This window comes from Eublepharis macularius, chromosome 5 (assembly GCF_028583425.1).
Source record: "Eublepharis macularius isolate TG4126 chromosome 5, MPM_Emac_v1.0, whole genome shotgun sequence".
NCBI classification, from domain to species: Eukaryota; Metazoa; Chordata; class Lepidosauria; order Squamata; family Eublepharidae; genus Eublepharis; species Eublepharis macularius.
Window position 1 is genome coordinate 13,005,927 of NC_072794.1, and position 18,612 is coordinate 13,024,538.

Here is an 18,612-nt window from a genome sequence, read left to right on the forward strand (position 1 = left end):
ATTGGACATTCAAGTTCCTTTTTTAAAAAAAGTTGGAAAAGCCACAGTGATGCATGGGGAGGGGGGCTGCTGTCAGAGGACAGGCAGGAAAATGGGGGGGGGTCCTGCCATGTGGAGGTTCTGCCATGTGGAGTCCCGCCATATGGAAGGCCTGTTGCCATAGCATTTTACTGTCAGCTGTACCCCTCCCCCAATTGGGAAACCACGCAAGCCTATCTCTCTATGGAAATCTCTGCCTTGGTGGCCTTCGCAATCAGTTCTGCAGCTTTGATGGCAAATGTTGCATGCCTTGCTTGCCAGTTTGGTGTAGTGGTTAAGAGCAGCATGACTCTAATTTGGAGAACCAGGTTTGATTCCCCACTCTTCTGCTTGAAGTCAGCTGGGTGACCTTGGATCAGTCACAGCTCTCTCAGAGCTCTCTCAGCCCCATCCACCTCACAGGGCGATTGTTGCGGGAATAATAATAACACACTTTGTAAACCGCTCTGAGTGGGCGCTAAGTTCTCCTGAAAGGCGGTATATATGTTGTTGTTGTTTGTTATTGTTATTGAAAGTTTTTGTCAAATTGAAAGGGGAGGGGGGTCTTAAAAGCTTAACTCGAGCTAAAAGACGCCTTTGGGCGCTGGCAGCTGGCCATGCCCGGACCCGCTTCTCTGCTGCGGGAGCGGCGTTTCCAGCCAGCCAGGGAAGTGCGTCCCCGTCCCGGCCCCCGCACGTCTCTGCCCCGTCTCCTGGCCCGCAGCGAGTCGTCTTGGCGACCGCGAAGGCGGAGGGGAGCAGCCCCTGGGCGGAAGGCGGAGCGGCCAGGCGAGGAGCCAAAAGCTGCCCAGCCGCGAGCGAGCCAGGAGCCCCAGCCGGCCGGGGAGGCTCGGCGGAGAAGCCCGGAGGAGCGTCTGGCCGTCCGGTCCCGTCCTGTCCCGGGCAACTTCCCGCGGCAGGCTGCGCAGGACTCCGCGGAGCGTTGCATCGCTCGCTCGCCTGCCTTGGGAGCTGTCCCTGGTGCTGAAGGCTTTCCGCCGCCATCCTGCGCCGGGCTCGGCTGGGGCTCGGCGGGTCCCTTGAGCCGAGGAGGACGCCCCCCGCGTGGCGTGGCTCGACTTGGCCGGGATGATGCTGGCCCAGGAGCCCAACGGGTCCCTCTCGTTCCCGAACGGGTCGGCTTGCGAGGCGGGACCATCCTGCGCCAACGGCTCCGCGCCCCCGAGCCCCCCGCGCCTGGTGGACGCCTGGCTGGTGCCCCTCTTCTTTGCCCTGCTGATGGTGGCAGGGCTGGCGGGCAACTCCTTGGTCATCTACGTCATTGCCAAGCACAAGCAGATGAGGACCGTGACCAACTTCTACATCGGTGAGACGGGACGGGGGCTGGGGGGGCTGCTGGGTGTCTTGCGGGGGGTCCCTCTAATGGGAGGCGCTGTTAGTGCTCTGCTTTGGCTTTAGTTTACTTCATGTGTACCTTGGCCTTCTCCCCAAGCAGCTTACGTCACTATCCTTGCCCCCATGCCATCCTCACAACAACCCTACGAGGTAGGTTAGGCTGAGCGGCTGTGCCCAAGGGCAACCAGCAAGCTTCCGTGACAGAGTGGGGATTTGAACCTGGCTCTCCCATATTCTAGCCCATACTGCTACATCACACGGGCTTATGATGTCAACACATAGTCAAATCTGACTGGAACAGCCCAAGCCCTTTTGGCACCCTAGAGGACAAAACCCTTCTCCCTCTTGCACCAAGGCATGGAGACAAGTTGCTGTCTGCCCTCCTCGTTCTCTGGCATGGTGGCAGAAGGAGGGGGGAAGAGGGCGGGTCCTCCCCCTGCACCCCCTCCTTGAGAGAAGGATGGAGGAAAATATCAGGCTCCTTACCACCAGCCACCTGAGCCAGGGTTACTTCCTGTGCTGTTGCTTGTTGTGGCAAACTTGGTGCAATGAGCAGCCAGGGGCAATAAGTGGGTGTAGGACTGGTTGGTGCCTGCCTGCCTCTGGCACCCTAGACATTCACTTAGGGCTGCCTTGTGCTTGGACCTGTAGCGCTTGCGATGCTTTCCCTCCTGGCTTGGTGATCCCTGACTGGCTGGATCCAAGAGCCAGCAAGAAGGAACATGTGACGCCAGCAAAGTGAAGGAGAAGTCTATCAGCAGCCAATAGCCGTGGTGACTGGAAGGAACCTCCATGTTCAGAGGCAGTAAACTCTGAACGCTGCCAGAGGGCAACATGAGTGGAAGACCTCAGCCTCTGTCCTGCTTATGACCGCTGAGTGAGACAGCATGCTGGCCCACTGATCTAATCCAGCAGGTCCCTTCTGACCTTTTGTCATCACTGCGAAAGGTGCAAGAAATGGGAGCAACAAAGGAAGGCTTAGCAAAATGAATCAAGGGATGTTTTGGAGTCCCACAAGTTTTACACTGAAGATGTTGGCTGACAAAAAAACTGGCACAGCTCCATTGAATGGAGGGCAGGTGTTTGTCTTATATCTAAATACTTCCATCTGCATGAGAGGGGCCGTGGTTTAGTGGTAGGCCCTCTGCTTTGCATGCAGAAGGTCCCAGGTTCAATCCCCGGCATCTCCAGTTAAAAAGACTCAGGTGAGAGGTGATGTGAAAGACCTCCACTGGAGAGCCACTGCCAGTGTGAATAGACTATTCTGACCTTGATGGACCAATGGTCTGATTCAATATAAGACAACTTCACAGATAGGTGAATGAATGAATAAAATCCTGCCCTCAAGTCATAACTGACTTATGGTGACCTGGCAGAGTTTTCATGGCAAGAGACTAACAGAAGTGGTTTGCCATTGCCTGGCTCTGGAACCCTGGCCTTCGTTGGAGGTCTCCCATCCAATTACTAACCAAGGCTGACCCTCCTTAGCTTCTGAGATCTGACAAGATCAGGCTTTCCTAGGCTATCCAGGTCAGGGCTACACACATAGACATCAACACTTAATTTACCCTGCACCAATTTGACAGAGCAAAGGAAGAAACTGTTTGTGCTCTTCTGCCAACAGCTAATTTGGCTGCCACTGACATCATCTTCTTGGTCTGCTGCGTCCCCTTCACTGCCGTACTATACCCACTCCCGGGCTGGATTTTTGGAGAGTTTATGTGTAAATTCATCAACTACATCCAACAGGTGAGTTCCTCAGTATTCAGGGCTGATTCTTCATGTGCTGGTTTTACCGCTGGAGGCAAGGCGACATTTGGGCCAGATTCCAAATAGATTTGGAATCCATTTTCCATCTCTTTAAAATTGGAAAATGGGATTTTTCCGGTTTGAAACAGGTGAGTTGCTGTTCTGGGCTTGGTTCTTAATTGGGTGGGAACAGGGCCAGAACAGTGAGTCATTCAGAACTGTGGAGGACTTTATGCCAGCATGTCATGTGTTTCTCTTTAACACCTGAATGGTTTTCTCATATACAAAGCAGTGCACCACAGTTTGGGAATGAATGGTGTATACATGGTGGCAACGTGGCCCCTTGTTTGGGGTGAAGGCCAGTGATGTGACAGAGTTACCGTATACCAATTTTTAAGTTACCATATTTATCGGCGGTTGTCCCACAGAAAACTGTGGCACATGCCACACACTGCCTTAAGCAGCCTCAGATTACCTAGCTTACATACTTGAGAAAGGAAACCATGCCCTCAAGTCATGGCTGACTTATGGTGAAAACTCCACCGCCCTCCGGTGAGCTTCACATGGCAAGAGACTGATAGAGGTGGTTTGCCATTGCCTACCTCCACAACCCTGGTCTTCGATGGCGGTCTCCCATCCAATTACTAACCGAGGCTGACCCTGCTTAGTTTCTGAGATCTGATGAGATCAGGCTCACCTGGGCTATCCAGGTCAGGGTTAGATTATGTTCTTATGTGCCATCAAATCACAACTGATTTATGGTGAACCAAGCAAGGGGTTTTCAAGACAAGTGAGAAGCAGAGGTGGTTTGCTGTTGCCTTCCTCTGCTGGAAACCTATAAGAGGCACCTTCACTCATGAACAAAGCAAATAAAGTAGAAAACTACACGTGAAGGATTATAAGGGAATTTTACAAAACCACCCTATTGGCGTAGAAATTCACTTCCATAAACCAAAGTGCTAACTAATTGTATAATCAATATTTCTTATCACAAATTCAAAATCCCACAATAATGGTAATATCCAGTATATACAATCTATTCCAATATATCTTCTCACGAAATTCAAATTCCCACAAAAATGGTCATATCCAGTGTACACATTCCGTACATCACTCCTATATAAGCAGTGCACCCTCTTCCTGTGGGTATGCACTCTTCTACACAGTCGTTTATCATTCAAAGTTCAATAGGAGAACCTCCACTGGTAAGTCTCCCAGGTGAGTATCCGCAACTGTTTACAGACTGAAGATATTTCCTCAATAGTCAATGATGTAACAAATTCTTTTCAGGTGATGAAGAAGATACTCCGGACGCCAAGAAGGCGTCCCTCGCCCAACAATCAGTGCCGGCGTTTGTAGCCTGTTCTTTCGTCTTGCGACCTCTTCTGGGGCGATAATGACTTCAGTATAGTACTGTGTGTTCTTTTGCTTGCGTCTTAATGACCCATACAATACATTGACGCAGTCAGGAGTGATGGCTGGGGCCCAGAGCAACCCCAGGCTTCCTTGGAGGTCTCCCATCCAAGTTCTGGCCAGGGCTGACCCTGCTTAGCTTCCAAGATCTGATGAAATCGGGCTGTGCCATGCTACCTTCCCTCCCGTACGTAGATTATTGGGGCAAAAATGCCATAAACAAACCAACTGGGAACAGCCCATGTGCAAAATGGAAAAAGTCACCATGACAACAAAATGTTTTAACAATTAACACCACTTGGAAGTTCTATAATCCAAACCCTACCTATCGATCGATCTGCTAGACAACTGATCTCTTTCACAACAGCAGGGATGCAGAAATACATTGCCTCCTAATGTGGAAGTTCAACCGTGACATCGCATCGTCGCAGCTGAACAGGGTCATGAAAAAAACAGGTCTATGATTCCCCCCTGGATGCTGCTGGGGAAACTATGTCGGTGGGATTTCTGCCTCTTTTGTAGCTCTTCAAGGCACAGACTGATCACGGTCAATACAGATCACAGGGGATGTGGTTTTTCTTTTCCCTTTTTGATAGCTAGGCCATTGCCCATCACTTTGGAGGCAATCCCATATATTGGTTCATTCTGTATTTTGGTCTCCCAGGTCTCTGTGCAAGCCACGTGCGCCACCCTGACAGCCATGAGCATAGATCGGTGGTATGTGACTGTGTTTCCTCTCCGCTCTCTACGCCAGCGCACCCCTCGTGTTGCCAGTGTGGTCAGCATCAGCATCTGGGTTGGTGAGTAGAGAGAGGCAGGGACTGCTTGGCTTCCAGGTTTCTCCATTGCTTTGGGAGGTCATTCAGCTTAGAGCAGCCCTCTCGCTTTGCAGCCGGAGTGGCTTCACTCTAACACAGTACCTGCTGGATCAGAACAAAGCAGGTCCATCCAACTTCCGCAAGAGGGGCAGCCACAGAGGATAGCCATGGTGGGGCCCAAAGGCAATAGTCCACTCCTGTTGCTTATCCTCAGTATCTGGTATTTAATTTAATTTTAATTTATTAAGTTTCTAACCTACCCTCTCCTTGAATGGGCTCAGGGTGGGTAACAACATTATTAAATCCAGAGGAGTTAGCCATGTTAGTCTGTAGTCACAAAATAGTAAAGAGTCCAGTAGCACCTTTAAGACTAACCAACTTATTTGTAGCATAAGCTTTCGAGAACCACAGCTCTCTTCGTCAGATGCATTAGGACAATCAGTGGCAAGGACGAGGGCAGGCATTTCCATACAGTGTCAAGGACATTTCCATAAACAGTGTCATAGGCTAAATGAATATAAGTTTACAAAGACATAGCATTAGCAAGGAGGATCCAATACGGGATTGAAGAATTGCTGAAACAGAACATAACCAATTCTAGGACTGACATTAGACAACATGAAGCACAAGTAGTATATAGGAGTATATATTTAAAGCAACAGGTAATATGTAAGGCAACATAATGGTGAAGTCTATGGTTCCTAACTCATTTGAACATCATAGTCAATATCTTGAACTTTGAACGTCATAGTCAATAACTTGAACATGATCCGGAGTTTTCTGAGATAGACTGCATCTGAACAGAGAAGTTCCATTTAGCCATCATGGCTATGATATCCGCTGATGGAACTTTCCTTCATGAATGTGTCAAAACCTCTTCTAAAGACCTGGAAGCAAGTTTGTCGGGAGTGCCCCAAGTCTAATTCTGCACTGGAGGTGGACTTCCTTTTTATCTGTCCTGGGGAAAATACCATCCGTAGTTCAACAGGGCTGGTCTGGAGGGGCGTCTTATATTTTATCCTGCCTCATTTTTCTCTCTCCAGGCTTTTCCCTACTGTTCAGTTTGCCAGCGGGCCTGCTCATTGCTGCGTCCTGTGTGCGATTCTTCCCTCAAATTATTTTGGTGCTGCTGGGTAGATGGGTGGACTTATTGGAAACATTCTGTGCTGCCTCTCCAGAAAACCCGCTTGAGGCTGCTTATAAAAATAAAACATAATATTAAAAAATCCCAAACCGTACAAGTTGTTAGCAATTAAAACCCTAGCATTAAAAACCCCACATTAGAAAATCCAGCCAGAGCATAAAAACAGCATATGAGGGTCAGCGTGTTGAATGAGGATCTGGGAGACCCAGGTTCGAAACTCTGTGGAACCATGCCGGGTGACCTAGGGCCAGTCACAGCCTCTCAGCCTAACCTACCTCACAGGGTTGTTGTAAAGGTAAAACAGAGGAGAATGACGTAAACAACTTTGGCTCACTATTGGGGAGTAAAGTGGGCTATAAATGAATAAATAAATAAAACACAGCAGTTTAAAAGGCGTCTTGTAAAACAGTTCGACGTAGAAGGAGGCCATAATGTTAAAAGATCAATCCGTGAATTAAAAGCCTGGTCAAAAAGGAACATTTTGGCCTGGTGCCTAAAAGAAAGTAAAGCAGGTGCCAGGTAAACCTCAAGGGGGGGCGGTCCAGAAGTGAAGTGCCACCACAGAAAATGCCCCGTCTCTAGTCGCCTTTGCTTCTGTTTTGCAGGCAGTGTTTATGGTAAGCCAGGCTGGAAAAGAGCATCTCAGCAGTCAGGTTGGGTACTGTGCCCCTGTGGTCGATGGTCTTATTGGATTTTTAAGCTGCATTTCATTGTTGCTGTGCCGGAGATCATTTTAAAATAAGGAAACACATTTGTTGATAGGCAGATACTAAATAAAAGAAATGAAAGCCATGAGTCCCATCTATAGCCCAAGAGAGACTTTTCACATAAGCAGACCTGCTAAGTATGTTGCTCTTAATTCTTTGCTCAAAGGCCACTGAAATAGCTGATGCGGCACAATTTCAGGCCCCGCCCCCATCAGCACTGATGCCAGATCGCCAGTTAGAACGGGATTGTTGATTGAAGGTCTTTGCCATCCAATTGCTTTTCATAATTTGTAATCTGGCATGAATCTCAATGAGAAAGTTGTTAACAACAACAACATCTAACATAGTAAAAAGTCCAGTAGCACCTTTATGACTAATCAACTTTATTGTAGCATAAGCTTTCGAGAACTACCGCTCTGATGAAGAATGCTGTGATTCTCTAAAGCTTATTCTACAATAAAGTTGGTTAGTCTTAAAGGTGCTACTGGACTTTTTACTATTTTGCACCTACAGACTAACACGGCTAACTCCTCTAAATATCGAACATGCAATCATTATTATAAAAACTTTCCCTCTCTCCCTCCCTATTATCAAATACGCATAGAGTTATTATAGGACATTACAAAATTGAAATGAATTATTTTAAGTTTCCTGTGCCAAAATATTGTTGATGAACATTTGCAGACCAGCTAGACATTCATACTGATATTATAATTGCATTTCTAAAAATGGAATAAATGTTTGCATGCTGAGTCAACCATTTCTAACTGTTGTGGATTACCAGACCTGTTCTGTAGCAACCTGGATGTATCTAGGGCATCTTGCTCCTCCCACTAGCTCTGGATTGGCCAATCAACTCTGAGAGGTGGGGCTATGTCCCATATAAAAAGGCTCACTGTAAAGAGGTAATTCTTTCTGCAGCCCTCCACAAGTGTGATGCTAACCCCCAGAGCTGCTATGCCACCCCCGCTTTGTTGCTCCATTTCCTCATGTCGTATCACAGGTTTGGTGCACGACCTGCTGCCCTCTTACGTGTATGTATAGAGAAGCCATGATGTTCCATTCCCTTCCATTTCCACACATATTTGTGGTGGTCAGGGGTCATTTCGTAGAAAAAGAGCTGGAGGAACTCATTAGCATAACTCATTAGCATATGCCACGCCTCTTGCCATCACCGGAAGTGTGTCATTAGTATAACTGATTTGCATATGCTACACCCCTTGACATCACCTATTCTGGCTGTTTTGGACCCAATCCTGTCCATTCAGGGCCGAAATTGGGCACAAAATGGCAAAAATGGGCTGAAAATGGTTGAAAAGGGGTCCAAAATGGTCAGGATCAGGCTGCTGATGAGCGGGAGAGTGATCCACCACACATCAGAGGCCCGATCTGGGCCTTTTTGGCCCCAATCCAGGCTGAAACGGGCCCAAAATGGCCGAGAGTCGGGTGGGTGGGGCCACCTGACATGTGACCTCTTTGGGGAACTGCCAGAACTGCGTCCCTGTGCGTTCCCCCTCGACATGAGCCCTGGTGGTGGTGGTGTTTCCATACTGCTTATATTTTCTTCATTAGTTTGCACCTTCTTATGGTTTTTGTTGCAGCGTTTTTAACCTATCCACAAGAGCCATGTTATGCCATCAAATTTCTTTTATGGGTGTGTGTGTGTGTGTGTATGTGTGTGTAAAGACAATTTCATCCTGAGTGCTGAGAAACCATGACAGCAATTCCAACATTTGACCCCACCCAACTGCAGTCACAAAAGGTGCTAATATCTTTGCAGGGTCTTTTGTCGTCTCCACCCCAGTGCTGGTGTATAACCGGCTGACCAAGGGCTACTGGTTTGGGCCACAGACCTACTGCAGCGAGGCCTTTCCATCCATCACCCATGAGAGAGCCTTCATCCTGTACAACTTCTTGGTGGTGTATCTCCTCCCCTTGCTGACCATCCTTCTCTGCTACACGGCCATGTTGTACCAGATGGGTCGTCCCACGGTTGAGCCAGTGGACCAAGCTTACCAGGTACGCATGCCGGCTGGCAGGCCTTTGATGCCCAGGAGGCAACTGAGGGGTCCAGGCTGGCAGATTCAGGACCTTTGCCTGCAACTGGCATTCAGTGCCAGTGCTGGGGCAGGAATGCCGGGAATATAAACCCTCAGCAGAACGCCAAATGAAACCTGGTTACGTCCCAGATGATGATGCCAGTCGACAGCCTGGCGTTCTGTTCCGACCGTTGTTCAGCCGACACACTCATCAATCCCATTGGCTTTTGACAGAAAAGGAGCAAGAGTCCAGCGGCACCTATAAGACCAACAAAATTTGTGGTAGGGTATGAGTATTCATGAGTCCCAGCTCAGTTCTTCAGAAGAAGTGAGCTGTGGCTCACGAAAGCTCAGACCCTACCACAGGGCTTTTTTCTGGGAAAAGAGGTGGTGGAACTCAGTGGGTTGCCAGCACAGGGGGCAACTCTTGGTGGGAGGTGGTGCCCCTGGAACCACATGCGCACGCGCAAAGTGCACGCATGCTCCCAGGGCCAATGATGTCTCTTTAGGTCAGCTGGAACAAGGGAGGAGTTTTTAAAAGTTTAAATCGCCCTTGGTGAAAATGGTCACATGGCTGGTGGCCCCGCCCCCTGATCTCCAGACAGAGGAGCGGAGGGCAATCTAAATTCCCCTCTGTTTGGAGATCAGGGGGAGGGGCCACCAGCCATGTGACCATTTTCAAGAGGTGCTGGAACTTTGTTCCACTGCATTCCAGCTGAAAAAAAGCCCTGCCCTACCATAAATGTTGTTAGTCTTATAGGTGCTACTGAACTCTTGCTCTTTTCTACTGCTACAGACAGACTAATACGGCGACCCATCTCGATTGGCTTGTCATGACCTTGACAGCCCCAGCTGTGACTCTGTGGTCTGTCAGTGCACAAGAGCCTTGCTGGAACAAAAGACGTGGCCAAAAGACTTCGCAACCGCACTCACTGGACTTGCTGCTGCTTTGACTGATGCTGTTCAGTAAATGCTTGGATTGCTCTGCTTGCTGGGGCAGGGAGGTCAACATATTAGGCTCGGTTCCCACCCCCAGCCCCTGCCTGATCCTTGCTGTCTCCAGTGTGCAGGAGGGGGTTTGAGGCTTTGGTCTATGCAGTTGCAAGGGGAAGAGGAAGAGTCTCCAGGCTGCACACCAACCCGCGTTGTGGCAGGTGACTAACAATCCATGCAGCTTGCTGGAGAGGTGGTCAGGGATGGACAAGGTGCTGGGAGGGATGTGAACAAGCAGTACAAATCAGCCCCCAGAGCGCAGGCAGGGAATTAGTGCATGAGGGCTTGTCCAAAATGACAGGCATGGGATGTAGCCAGTCAGATTGAGCGGTCCATCCCCTGCATGGATGTCTGCTGGGGCAAAAGCTCTGCTGAGATTGGGAGTCCCGCTGGACTGCCCCGCGTGGAAAATGAACCACAGCCTTGGCTATACTCTCTCTGTGCCTTCCCACTGCAGGGTTGCCAACTGTGGGTTGGGAAATTCCTGGAGATTTGGAAGGTGGAGCCTGAGAAGGGTGGAGTTGGGGAAGGGAGTGACTGCAGCCTTCCTTCCTCCAAAGCTGCCATTTTCTCCGAGGGAACTGATCTCTGTAGTCTGGAGATCAGTTGCAAGTCCTGGAGGTCTCCCGGCCTCACCTGGAGGTTGGCAAGCCGAGCACCATACCTGTCTCTGCCTGCTTTGCTGCCCTGCTCCACATGACTGGTGTTGACAGCAGAACTGCTGGAGGATGCTTAACACCCTCTGGTGTGTGGCTAGGTGAGTGTTTAGGGCAATGCCTCTGCTCTGGGGGGTGCAGGGCATGGGTTCTAGTCTAGCTTCTGTCTCCTGTTTTGTCACTGCTGAGCAGAAAAAGGGGCTTTGTTTTCCAACCAACATCCTCCTTATTAAGAACAGAACCCAGATCTTCCATTTACCACATGCCTTTCTCCAGTAAACTTGGTGGGGAGGGTGGTAACGGTAGGGTTGCCAGCCTCCAGGTGGTGGCTGGAAATCGCACAGAATTACAACTAATCTTCAGCCGACAGATCAGTTTCCCTGGAGAAAATGGCAGCTTTTGAGGGTGAACTCTATGGCATTATACCCAGCGGAGGCCCCTCCCTTCCCCAAATCCTACCTGTCCAGGTTCCACCCCCCAAATCTCCAGGAATTTCCCAATCTTGAGCTGGCAACCCCAGGTAACAGTGTTGTTTTTGATGAAGGTGAAGTTCCCTTGTGGAGCCAGGATCTTCATTCCCCTTGTCTCGCAGGATGGTGGTGGCAGAGAGAGACTTCAAGTCAGAGTTGACTTATGGCGACCCCTGGTGGAGTTTTCATGGCAAGTGACTAACAGAGGTGGATTGCCATTGCCTGCTTCTGCAACCGTGGTCTTCCTTGGAGGTCTCCCATCCAATTACTAACCAAGGCTGACCCTGCTTAGCTTCTGAGATCTGACAAGATCAGGCTCACCTGGGCTATCCAGGTCAGGGCATCTAGCAGCATAGTGGTCCTGAATCTTACCCCGGCCAGGATCTGATCCCTCGAACAGGGTTGTTTAGTGGCTGCCCCTGCTGAATGAGCAACGGGCGCGTAAGAAAATTGTAGCTGGATGGGCCCATTTTCCTTCCCTGTGTGTCTGCCAAGCAAGAGGAAAGTTGCCAGCAGGTGGGGAATCAAACTCACAGCTAAAGATTCCAAGGACGTAAGAATTCTCTGTTAGAGATCTTTGCCTTCTGTTCCCCCCACCCCTTTTTTGATTCCAGGCATTGTCATGGACATCAGTTTTGGTTTCTTTCCTTTTTTAAACAGCTGCCACTGATGATTCTTTGGTTCCTTTTATACCATTTTTACTTGATTGGGGTGTTGCGAGGGGGGGGGAGTATCCATTTCAGAAGGGAAGTTTAACATGATGCAAGAAAACCTCTTGGGAAATCAAGACTTGTGGGTTTCTTTCTCACAAGGTAGGAAACAGAGAAATTCAAAGGGGACCAGAGGGCTTCCAAAATTTGGTCTCGGTCATAAATGGACAGGCCTCAATTCAGCCCCATGGCTGTGGGTCCCTTCCTTCAGGGCTGCCCATTCCCCTCTTCTTCCCACCTGCAGGGGCTGCACCTGGCGGAGCGCTCTGAAGCCACAAGAGCCAAGATCTCCCGTATGGTTGCGATCATCGTGTTCCTCTTTGCTGTCTGCTGGGGCCCCATGCAGTTCTTCATCCTCTTCCAGGTCTTTGGCCCGGGCTTCCAGCGCAACTATTATACCTACAAGGTCAAGATCTGGGCTCACTGCATGTCTTACGCCAACTCCTGCGTCAACCCCATGGTCTACGCCTTCATGGGGGCCAATTTCCGAAAGGCCTTCAAGAAGGTCTTCCCCTTTTTCTTCAAGCAGAGGGTGGGCATCTCCAACGCGGCTGGCCACGCCAATGCCCACACCGAGCTGCAGTTCCTCTCATCAGGGATGTAAGCCAAAAAGGGACACTCCTAGAGCTGGTCTCAGCCCTCTCCTCCCACAAACAATGCTGTTCTGGCCTTGGTGAGTTGCAAGTGTCAAAAGAAACGGACGCACACGGCCAAGAGGAAAGGAAACACGTGGGGAAGACAGGCTTGGTTTTCTTGACATTCTCTGCAGCTCACCTGTTGCCTGCAGAGATTTTGCTCTATGGTGGCTTCTTGTTGGGTGTCTTCTTCCTTGTTTGTATCCGAAACTGCAGAAGTCTTTGATCTGTAGTTAGATTTACAGGGAGCACTCCAAAGAGGGGGGTGGGCGGGCCAGGACTCTGTTCATCCCCTGTCGAGATCAACCAGGTAGTCTCAGAGCCTGTGCAGAATGCAGGAAGAAGGGGTAGTATTGACCTGCGACGGTACGCCACCAACCCTAGGCAAACCATTGCTTTGTGTTGACTTAGCCTGGATGTAAATTATTCTGGGCTTTGCTTGTGCAGGAGTATATTCGACTTTGCTTACGTGCCTCCTCGAATTGCTCCACTTGCCTTTTTCTCCCCCTACCTCTTGACCCAAATCCAGCTTTGGATGGCTCAGATGTCAGCCTTCCTCTAATTCCAACGCTCCAAATCCTACTGAATGAATTTTGGCTTTCTGCCATGTACAATGGATGCACCCCCCCAAGCAGACTCCCAGGAAATTCTGCTGCTATTAGCTACACATTGGCTTGGAGAAGACACCCGTGTGCATTGGGGGGGGGGGGGAAGGTCAGCTGATACTATACAGAAAGCTGTCCAGGGGGGGCTCCATTTGCTGACCCTTAATGTCAGTGGATCTGAGCGAGGTAGAAGACTGCAGAGAGTCTAGTTTGGGAATAGATTCTCGAAGCCTGGATTCCCATTGCTGCAAACCACAACCTCAGATCATGACATGGTCGCTACCGAGGTATGGGCCAAACTGTGCTGCTCATTAAAAGTAGGAACTAAAGACGGAGCTCTGCGTTTGGCTTCCTGGAAAGAAGTACCAGAATGGAAATGTTAAGATTCAGGAACACGCAAACCTTGGGTCGGCTGTTCTCACTGGTGGAGAAAAAGGTTGCAGAAGAATGAAAGCGTGCTATAGTTGCATCCAGAGTCCACCAGTCAAGTGCTGAAGCACCTTCCCTATGATGAAAGGCCAAACACTTTGTAATTTTTTTGTTTGTTGTTTTATTTGGGGGTTTTTTTGGTGTAAGGAAAAGGTGACTGGATAAAATGGAGATTTGTAAAATTAGGCAAGAAATGGTGGAAGTGGAGAAAGAACTTTCCCCCTCTCTCTAAGAGTCTAGCATAGGGGGACAATGGATGGACCATAAAGGAAAGTGTTTATTCACACGGCACAATTATTTGATGGGCCTTACTGCCAGAGGGTGTGGTCGTAGCTACTAGTTAGTGGGATGGTCAGTGTGTCAGAGCAGGGCCAGGGGAGGCCAGGCTCATTCATGAAGCTCCCTAGGGGACTTTTTGGCAGCCACTGTCTCTCAGCCTAACCTACCTCACAAGGTTGTTGCGAAGATTAAATGGGGCCTTCGATGAAAATGCAATGGGCAGATTCGTGCATACCTAAGCCACTGCCTTTCCAGCCGTTTTGGATTGTTGCTCCTTTGTGCAGATTACTAAACTGTGACTGGAAGAAGCATCACCTGTGGAATTCTGGCCTGTTGAGATGCAGAGTTTGTGTGTGACCAGACGTGGCCCCAGAAATATGTCTCCCAAGTCATCCCATCCTTTTCCACTAGATGTCGCCCTGTTCAAAAGAAGTGAAAATGAAATCGGTGCATTTTTTCCCTCCCTCTTTTCTGCTCTGTTAAAACAAGAATTGGTAAATGATTTTATTTTTCAAAAAATGCATATTCCCCTGTTTCTACTAAGATGTTGTGCAGCAGTTCACAGTAAGGTCAATGAAACAAATTGCATGTTGATAAAAAGGTCTGCAACCCAGCAAAAAAATATTAAATACCATAAAAACAGAGCAGAAAAGATTGATAAATGAAGCAAAGCACTCAAGTCGAACAACAAAAGTAGAAGTTGGAAAAGGTGCGCCTGTGGGAGGCGGACCCATATTGAGGCCTGCCCAGCTGGAAGTGGTGAGGGGGCAGAAGTGATGCTATGTCACCCCTTCTCCCTCACCAGATATAAAAGCCGGCTGGGGAAGAGATGGGGGAGCTCCCCAATGCGGCTTTCATGAATTGGACAGACCTGATGTCTAGGGGGCTCCGACAGCTTCCTCATGGAAGTATTGCTTGTATTCAAATCCTCAGGGCCTGTGAAAAGAACAGGCCTACTAGAAGGCCAAGACTTACATTGAAATCACTGGTTTAGGCCCATCAGTCCAACCTTTCATCTCCTTACCTATTTAAACTGTTGCGGCTTCATTTGGAAATGTGATGGGCCACTAGAGCTAGGACTGCCAGCTGTGGGTTGGGAAATGCCTGGAGATTTGGGGGTGGAGCCTGGGGCGGGCAGGGTTTGGAGAAGGGGATATGATGCCATTGAGTAAGTCTCTCTACATGAGACATGCTCAAGTGTAGGGAGATGCAATGTTAGCTGGGAAGCGTAATTTAAAAAGACAGAGCCTGCAGAGATCGCTCCTCAGAGGGGAGGTGAAATTGACAGAGCCTTCAGGTAGGTGAAGATGAAATTAACAAACCCTTTGAGGAGAGACCTCTGCCGGCTCTGTCTTTTTAAACTACCTTCTTTTAGAGAGGGGAAATTTACACTACGCTTCCTGGCTAACATTGTGTCTCCCTACACTTGAGCATCCCCATGTAAGATGTCTTGTGTAGAGAGACTCTGAAGCAGCCCTTTTGGGAACTGGTCTCTGTAATCCAGACATCAGTTTTCATTCTGGTAGAAGTCCAGGCCTCGCCTGGAGGCTGGCAACCCTATCTGGTGAGTGTACACCAGGGCAGTGAATAAGTCAACAAAACAAAGAATCACCTGTACCAGTCTAAGGCACACAATCAATTGGGACCTCCTCCACACTGTATCTGAGGCCTGAGAAGTGCAAAAAAACAGGAATTCTCAAAGTGAGAGGGTGAGAGCCAAGCTACAAGTGATGCCTGACACAGGTTGGGCACTTGTTAGCTTCCCTCAAGTTTTGATGGGAAATGTAGGCATCCTGGTCTTGCAGCTGTAATGGGGAGCCAAGCTGTAAAACCAGGACACCTACATTTCCCATCAAAACTTGAGGGAAGCTGACAAGTGTCCAACCTGTGTAAGGCATCACTTGTAGCTTGGCCCTGAGTGAGTGTGTGTGTGTGAGAGAGAATCTACTTAGCAAAGTATCTGGAAGAAAAAACAAGTTTTTCTCCAATGCATCAAAGTGAACAAAGAAGCCTGTTCTTTCCCCAAAGTTATTTATGTAACCTTCTGCAAACGTAGGTAGGACTTATGCAAGCATCCAACCAATATTTTCCTTACTGGGAACTTTTTCTCTGGTGCATCAAGGTGAACAAAGAAGAGTGTTCTTTTTCCAAAATTATTTATGTAACTTTCTGCAAAGGTACAGAGGACTCATGCAAGCATCCAACCGATATTTTCCTGACTGGGATGACAGCCCTGTGAACGTAACGTTTGCAGTTAAAAACAGAAGTGTGTGTCGCAAGGACCGCTGCCAAGGCCCTACGATGTGGCCTCTTTTCACTGTTTGGATTGGCCTGGTGGATGTTTAATTCATGCAGGAAATGAGTTGACGCCAAGCAAATAAATCCCTGAGTCGTTAAATCTCATCTTGTTATAAACATATTAAAGTCATGGCTGCGTTGCACTGGAAGAATCTTCTGGCCCTGGTGAACTTGTGACACCACACGGAAACGTTAACATTCCCCAAGGATCTTTAAAGCATCCTTGGTGAGTTTTTAAGGTTAGAAATCGTTTTTTTCCTTTAATTTTTTTTTTATTATTAGTTTCCATTGGGGATAGGGGAAAGAGGGGAACAAAATTCAAAAGTATCATACATTCTGCTTGAAACATCACTCTACTTATCTACATTTTCCAGGGCTCATCATTTAACTGTGATTACTAGTAAAAGGTAAAGAGCAGGGCTTTTTTTCAGCGGGAACGCGGTGGAACGGAGTTCTGGAACCTCTTGAAAATGGTCACATGGCTGGTGGCCCCGCCCCCTGATTGCCAGACAGAGGGGAGTTGAGATTGCCGTCCGCACCACGACACCATAAGCATGGAGGGCAATCTAAACTCCCCTCTGTCTGGAGATCAGGGGGTGGGGCCACCAGCCATGTGACCATTTTGTCCGAGGGCAACCCACTGAGTTCCGCCACCTCTTTTCCCAGAAAAAAAGCCCTGGTAAAGAGGTAAAGGTGCAGGCACCAAGTCATTACTGACCCATGGGGGGACGTCACATCATGACGTTTTCTTGGCAGACTTTTTACGGGGTGGTTTGCCATTGCCTTCCCCAGTCATCTACACTTTACCCCCAGGAAACTGGGTACTCATTTTACCGACCTCGGAAGGATGGAAGGCTGAGTCAACCTTGAGCCGGCTATCTGAACCCGGCTTCTGCCAGGATCGAACTCAGGTCGTGAGCAGAGCTTGAGCTGCAGTACTGCCGCTTACCACTCTGCGCCACGGGGCTCTTGTGATTACTAGTAAAAAGTTACAATATTGCCATCATATAATTACAACATTCGGGTCCTTATATTTATTTCTCATCCAGTTGTAGAATGGGGTCCATGGTGCAACAAAGTCTTCTTCCATTTGTCCTTTCATTAGTAAAGCCAATTTATCTAGTTCTGCATTTTCCATTATTTTCGCTATTAAATCTTAACGCAAGTATTTTTAAACATTGTTCGTGGCTCACATTTGCTGCCCTTTTGGAATTCATTCTGGACAGATAGTTTGGTCCCTGCCAGACTGGAATTTTGGAATAAAATGTGGGGTGACGTTCAGAACATGTTTTATCTAAGAGGATGGGGGGGGGACAAAGAGAGGTAAAGTGACCCCTCCCTGGTGGGTTTAAATGTACATCCATAAATGGAGTAATTCTTCAGGTTAGAATCCCAGCTGGATTTCGGCGCCAGTTTTCATAGGGAAGGGCCAGAAAAATGGGGGGGGGGACTGCGCGCCCAGTTCAATTGGTGAAAGAATCTCAAGCTGCAGGTGCTGGGTATAGATGAGGGATTCCCCAACGTGGTGCCCATGAGCAGCATGGCACCTGCCAGCAGCTTTCCTGGCACCCACCAGGTGTTTTTAGAAAGTGGGTGGGGCCAGCTGGGGCTCTTGCCCAGCAGGGCTTCTGATTGGCTATTTGAGATCTGATTGAATGTGCCCATTAAAATAACATTGTTTTAGTGGCAGCTGCCACTAGTGTTTGTTTTGACCTCTCTTTAGGGTTGCCAGCTCCAAGTTGGGACATTCCTGGAGATTTGGGGGGGGGGTGAAACCTGGAGAAAATGGAGTTTGGAGAGAGAAGGGACCTTGGCATGGCATAATTCCATAGAGTCCACCCTCCAAAGTAGCCATTTTCTCCAGGTGAACTGATCTCTGTGGCCTGGAGCGTGGAGACCAGTTGTAATTCCGGGAGATCTCCAGCCACTACCTGGAGACTGGCAACCCTACCTCTCTTTCCCAATGTATTTTTGATTACCCCTCTTCTCCCCGCTCTTGGACTTCCTGGGTGTGTGTGTGCGCGTGCTCTGGCTCCTGTAGCAGCCATTGTGTGGTTGTGCCCACCACCCTATGTCAGAATTCCAAAACTGTCCACGGCTCAAAGAGGTTGGGGACCCCTCTGCTAGAGCCAGTTTGTTGCTTTTAGACTCATAGATTTGAGGCCACTCATTTGCCCCTGAAGAAAGAACAAGGTTTTAAAATTCTATACGTAGCAGGGAAATATTTGGTGCAGGAGAAGATAAAATAGTGTGGAAGTATGGCTTTGATGCATGGAAGACAGACGCAAAATCA

At 48.8% G+C, this 18,612-nt stretch overlaps 1 protein-coding gene across 1 annotated transcript; it reads left to right on the plus strand.

The window, feature by feature from the left end:
• Positions 1-1,107: 1,107 nt before the first annotated feature.
• KISS1R (KISS1 receptor) lies at positions 1,108-12,677 on the plus strand. Its single transcript, XM_054979685.1, has 5 exons — positions 1,108-1,345; positions 2,999-3,123; positions 5,201-5,336; positions 8,986-9,224; positions 12,318-12,677. The coding sequence occupies exons 1-5, from the start codon at positions 1,108-1,110 to the stop codon at positions 12,675-12,677; spliced, it is 1,098 nt and encodes a 365-aa protein (XP_054835660.1).
• The last annotated feature ends 5,935 nt before the right edge of the window (positions 12,678-18,612 follow it).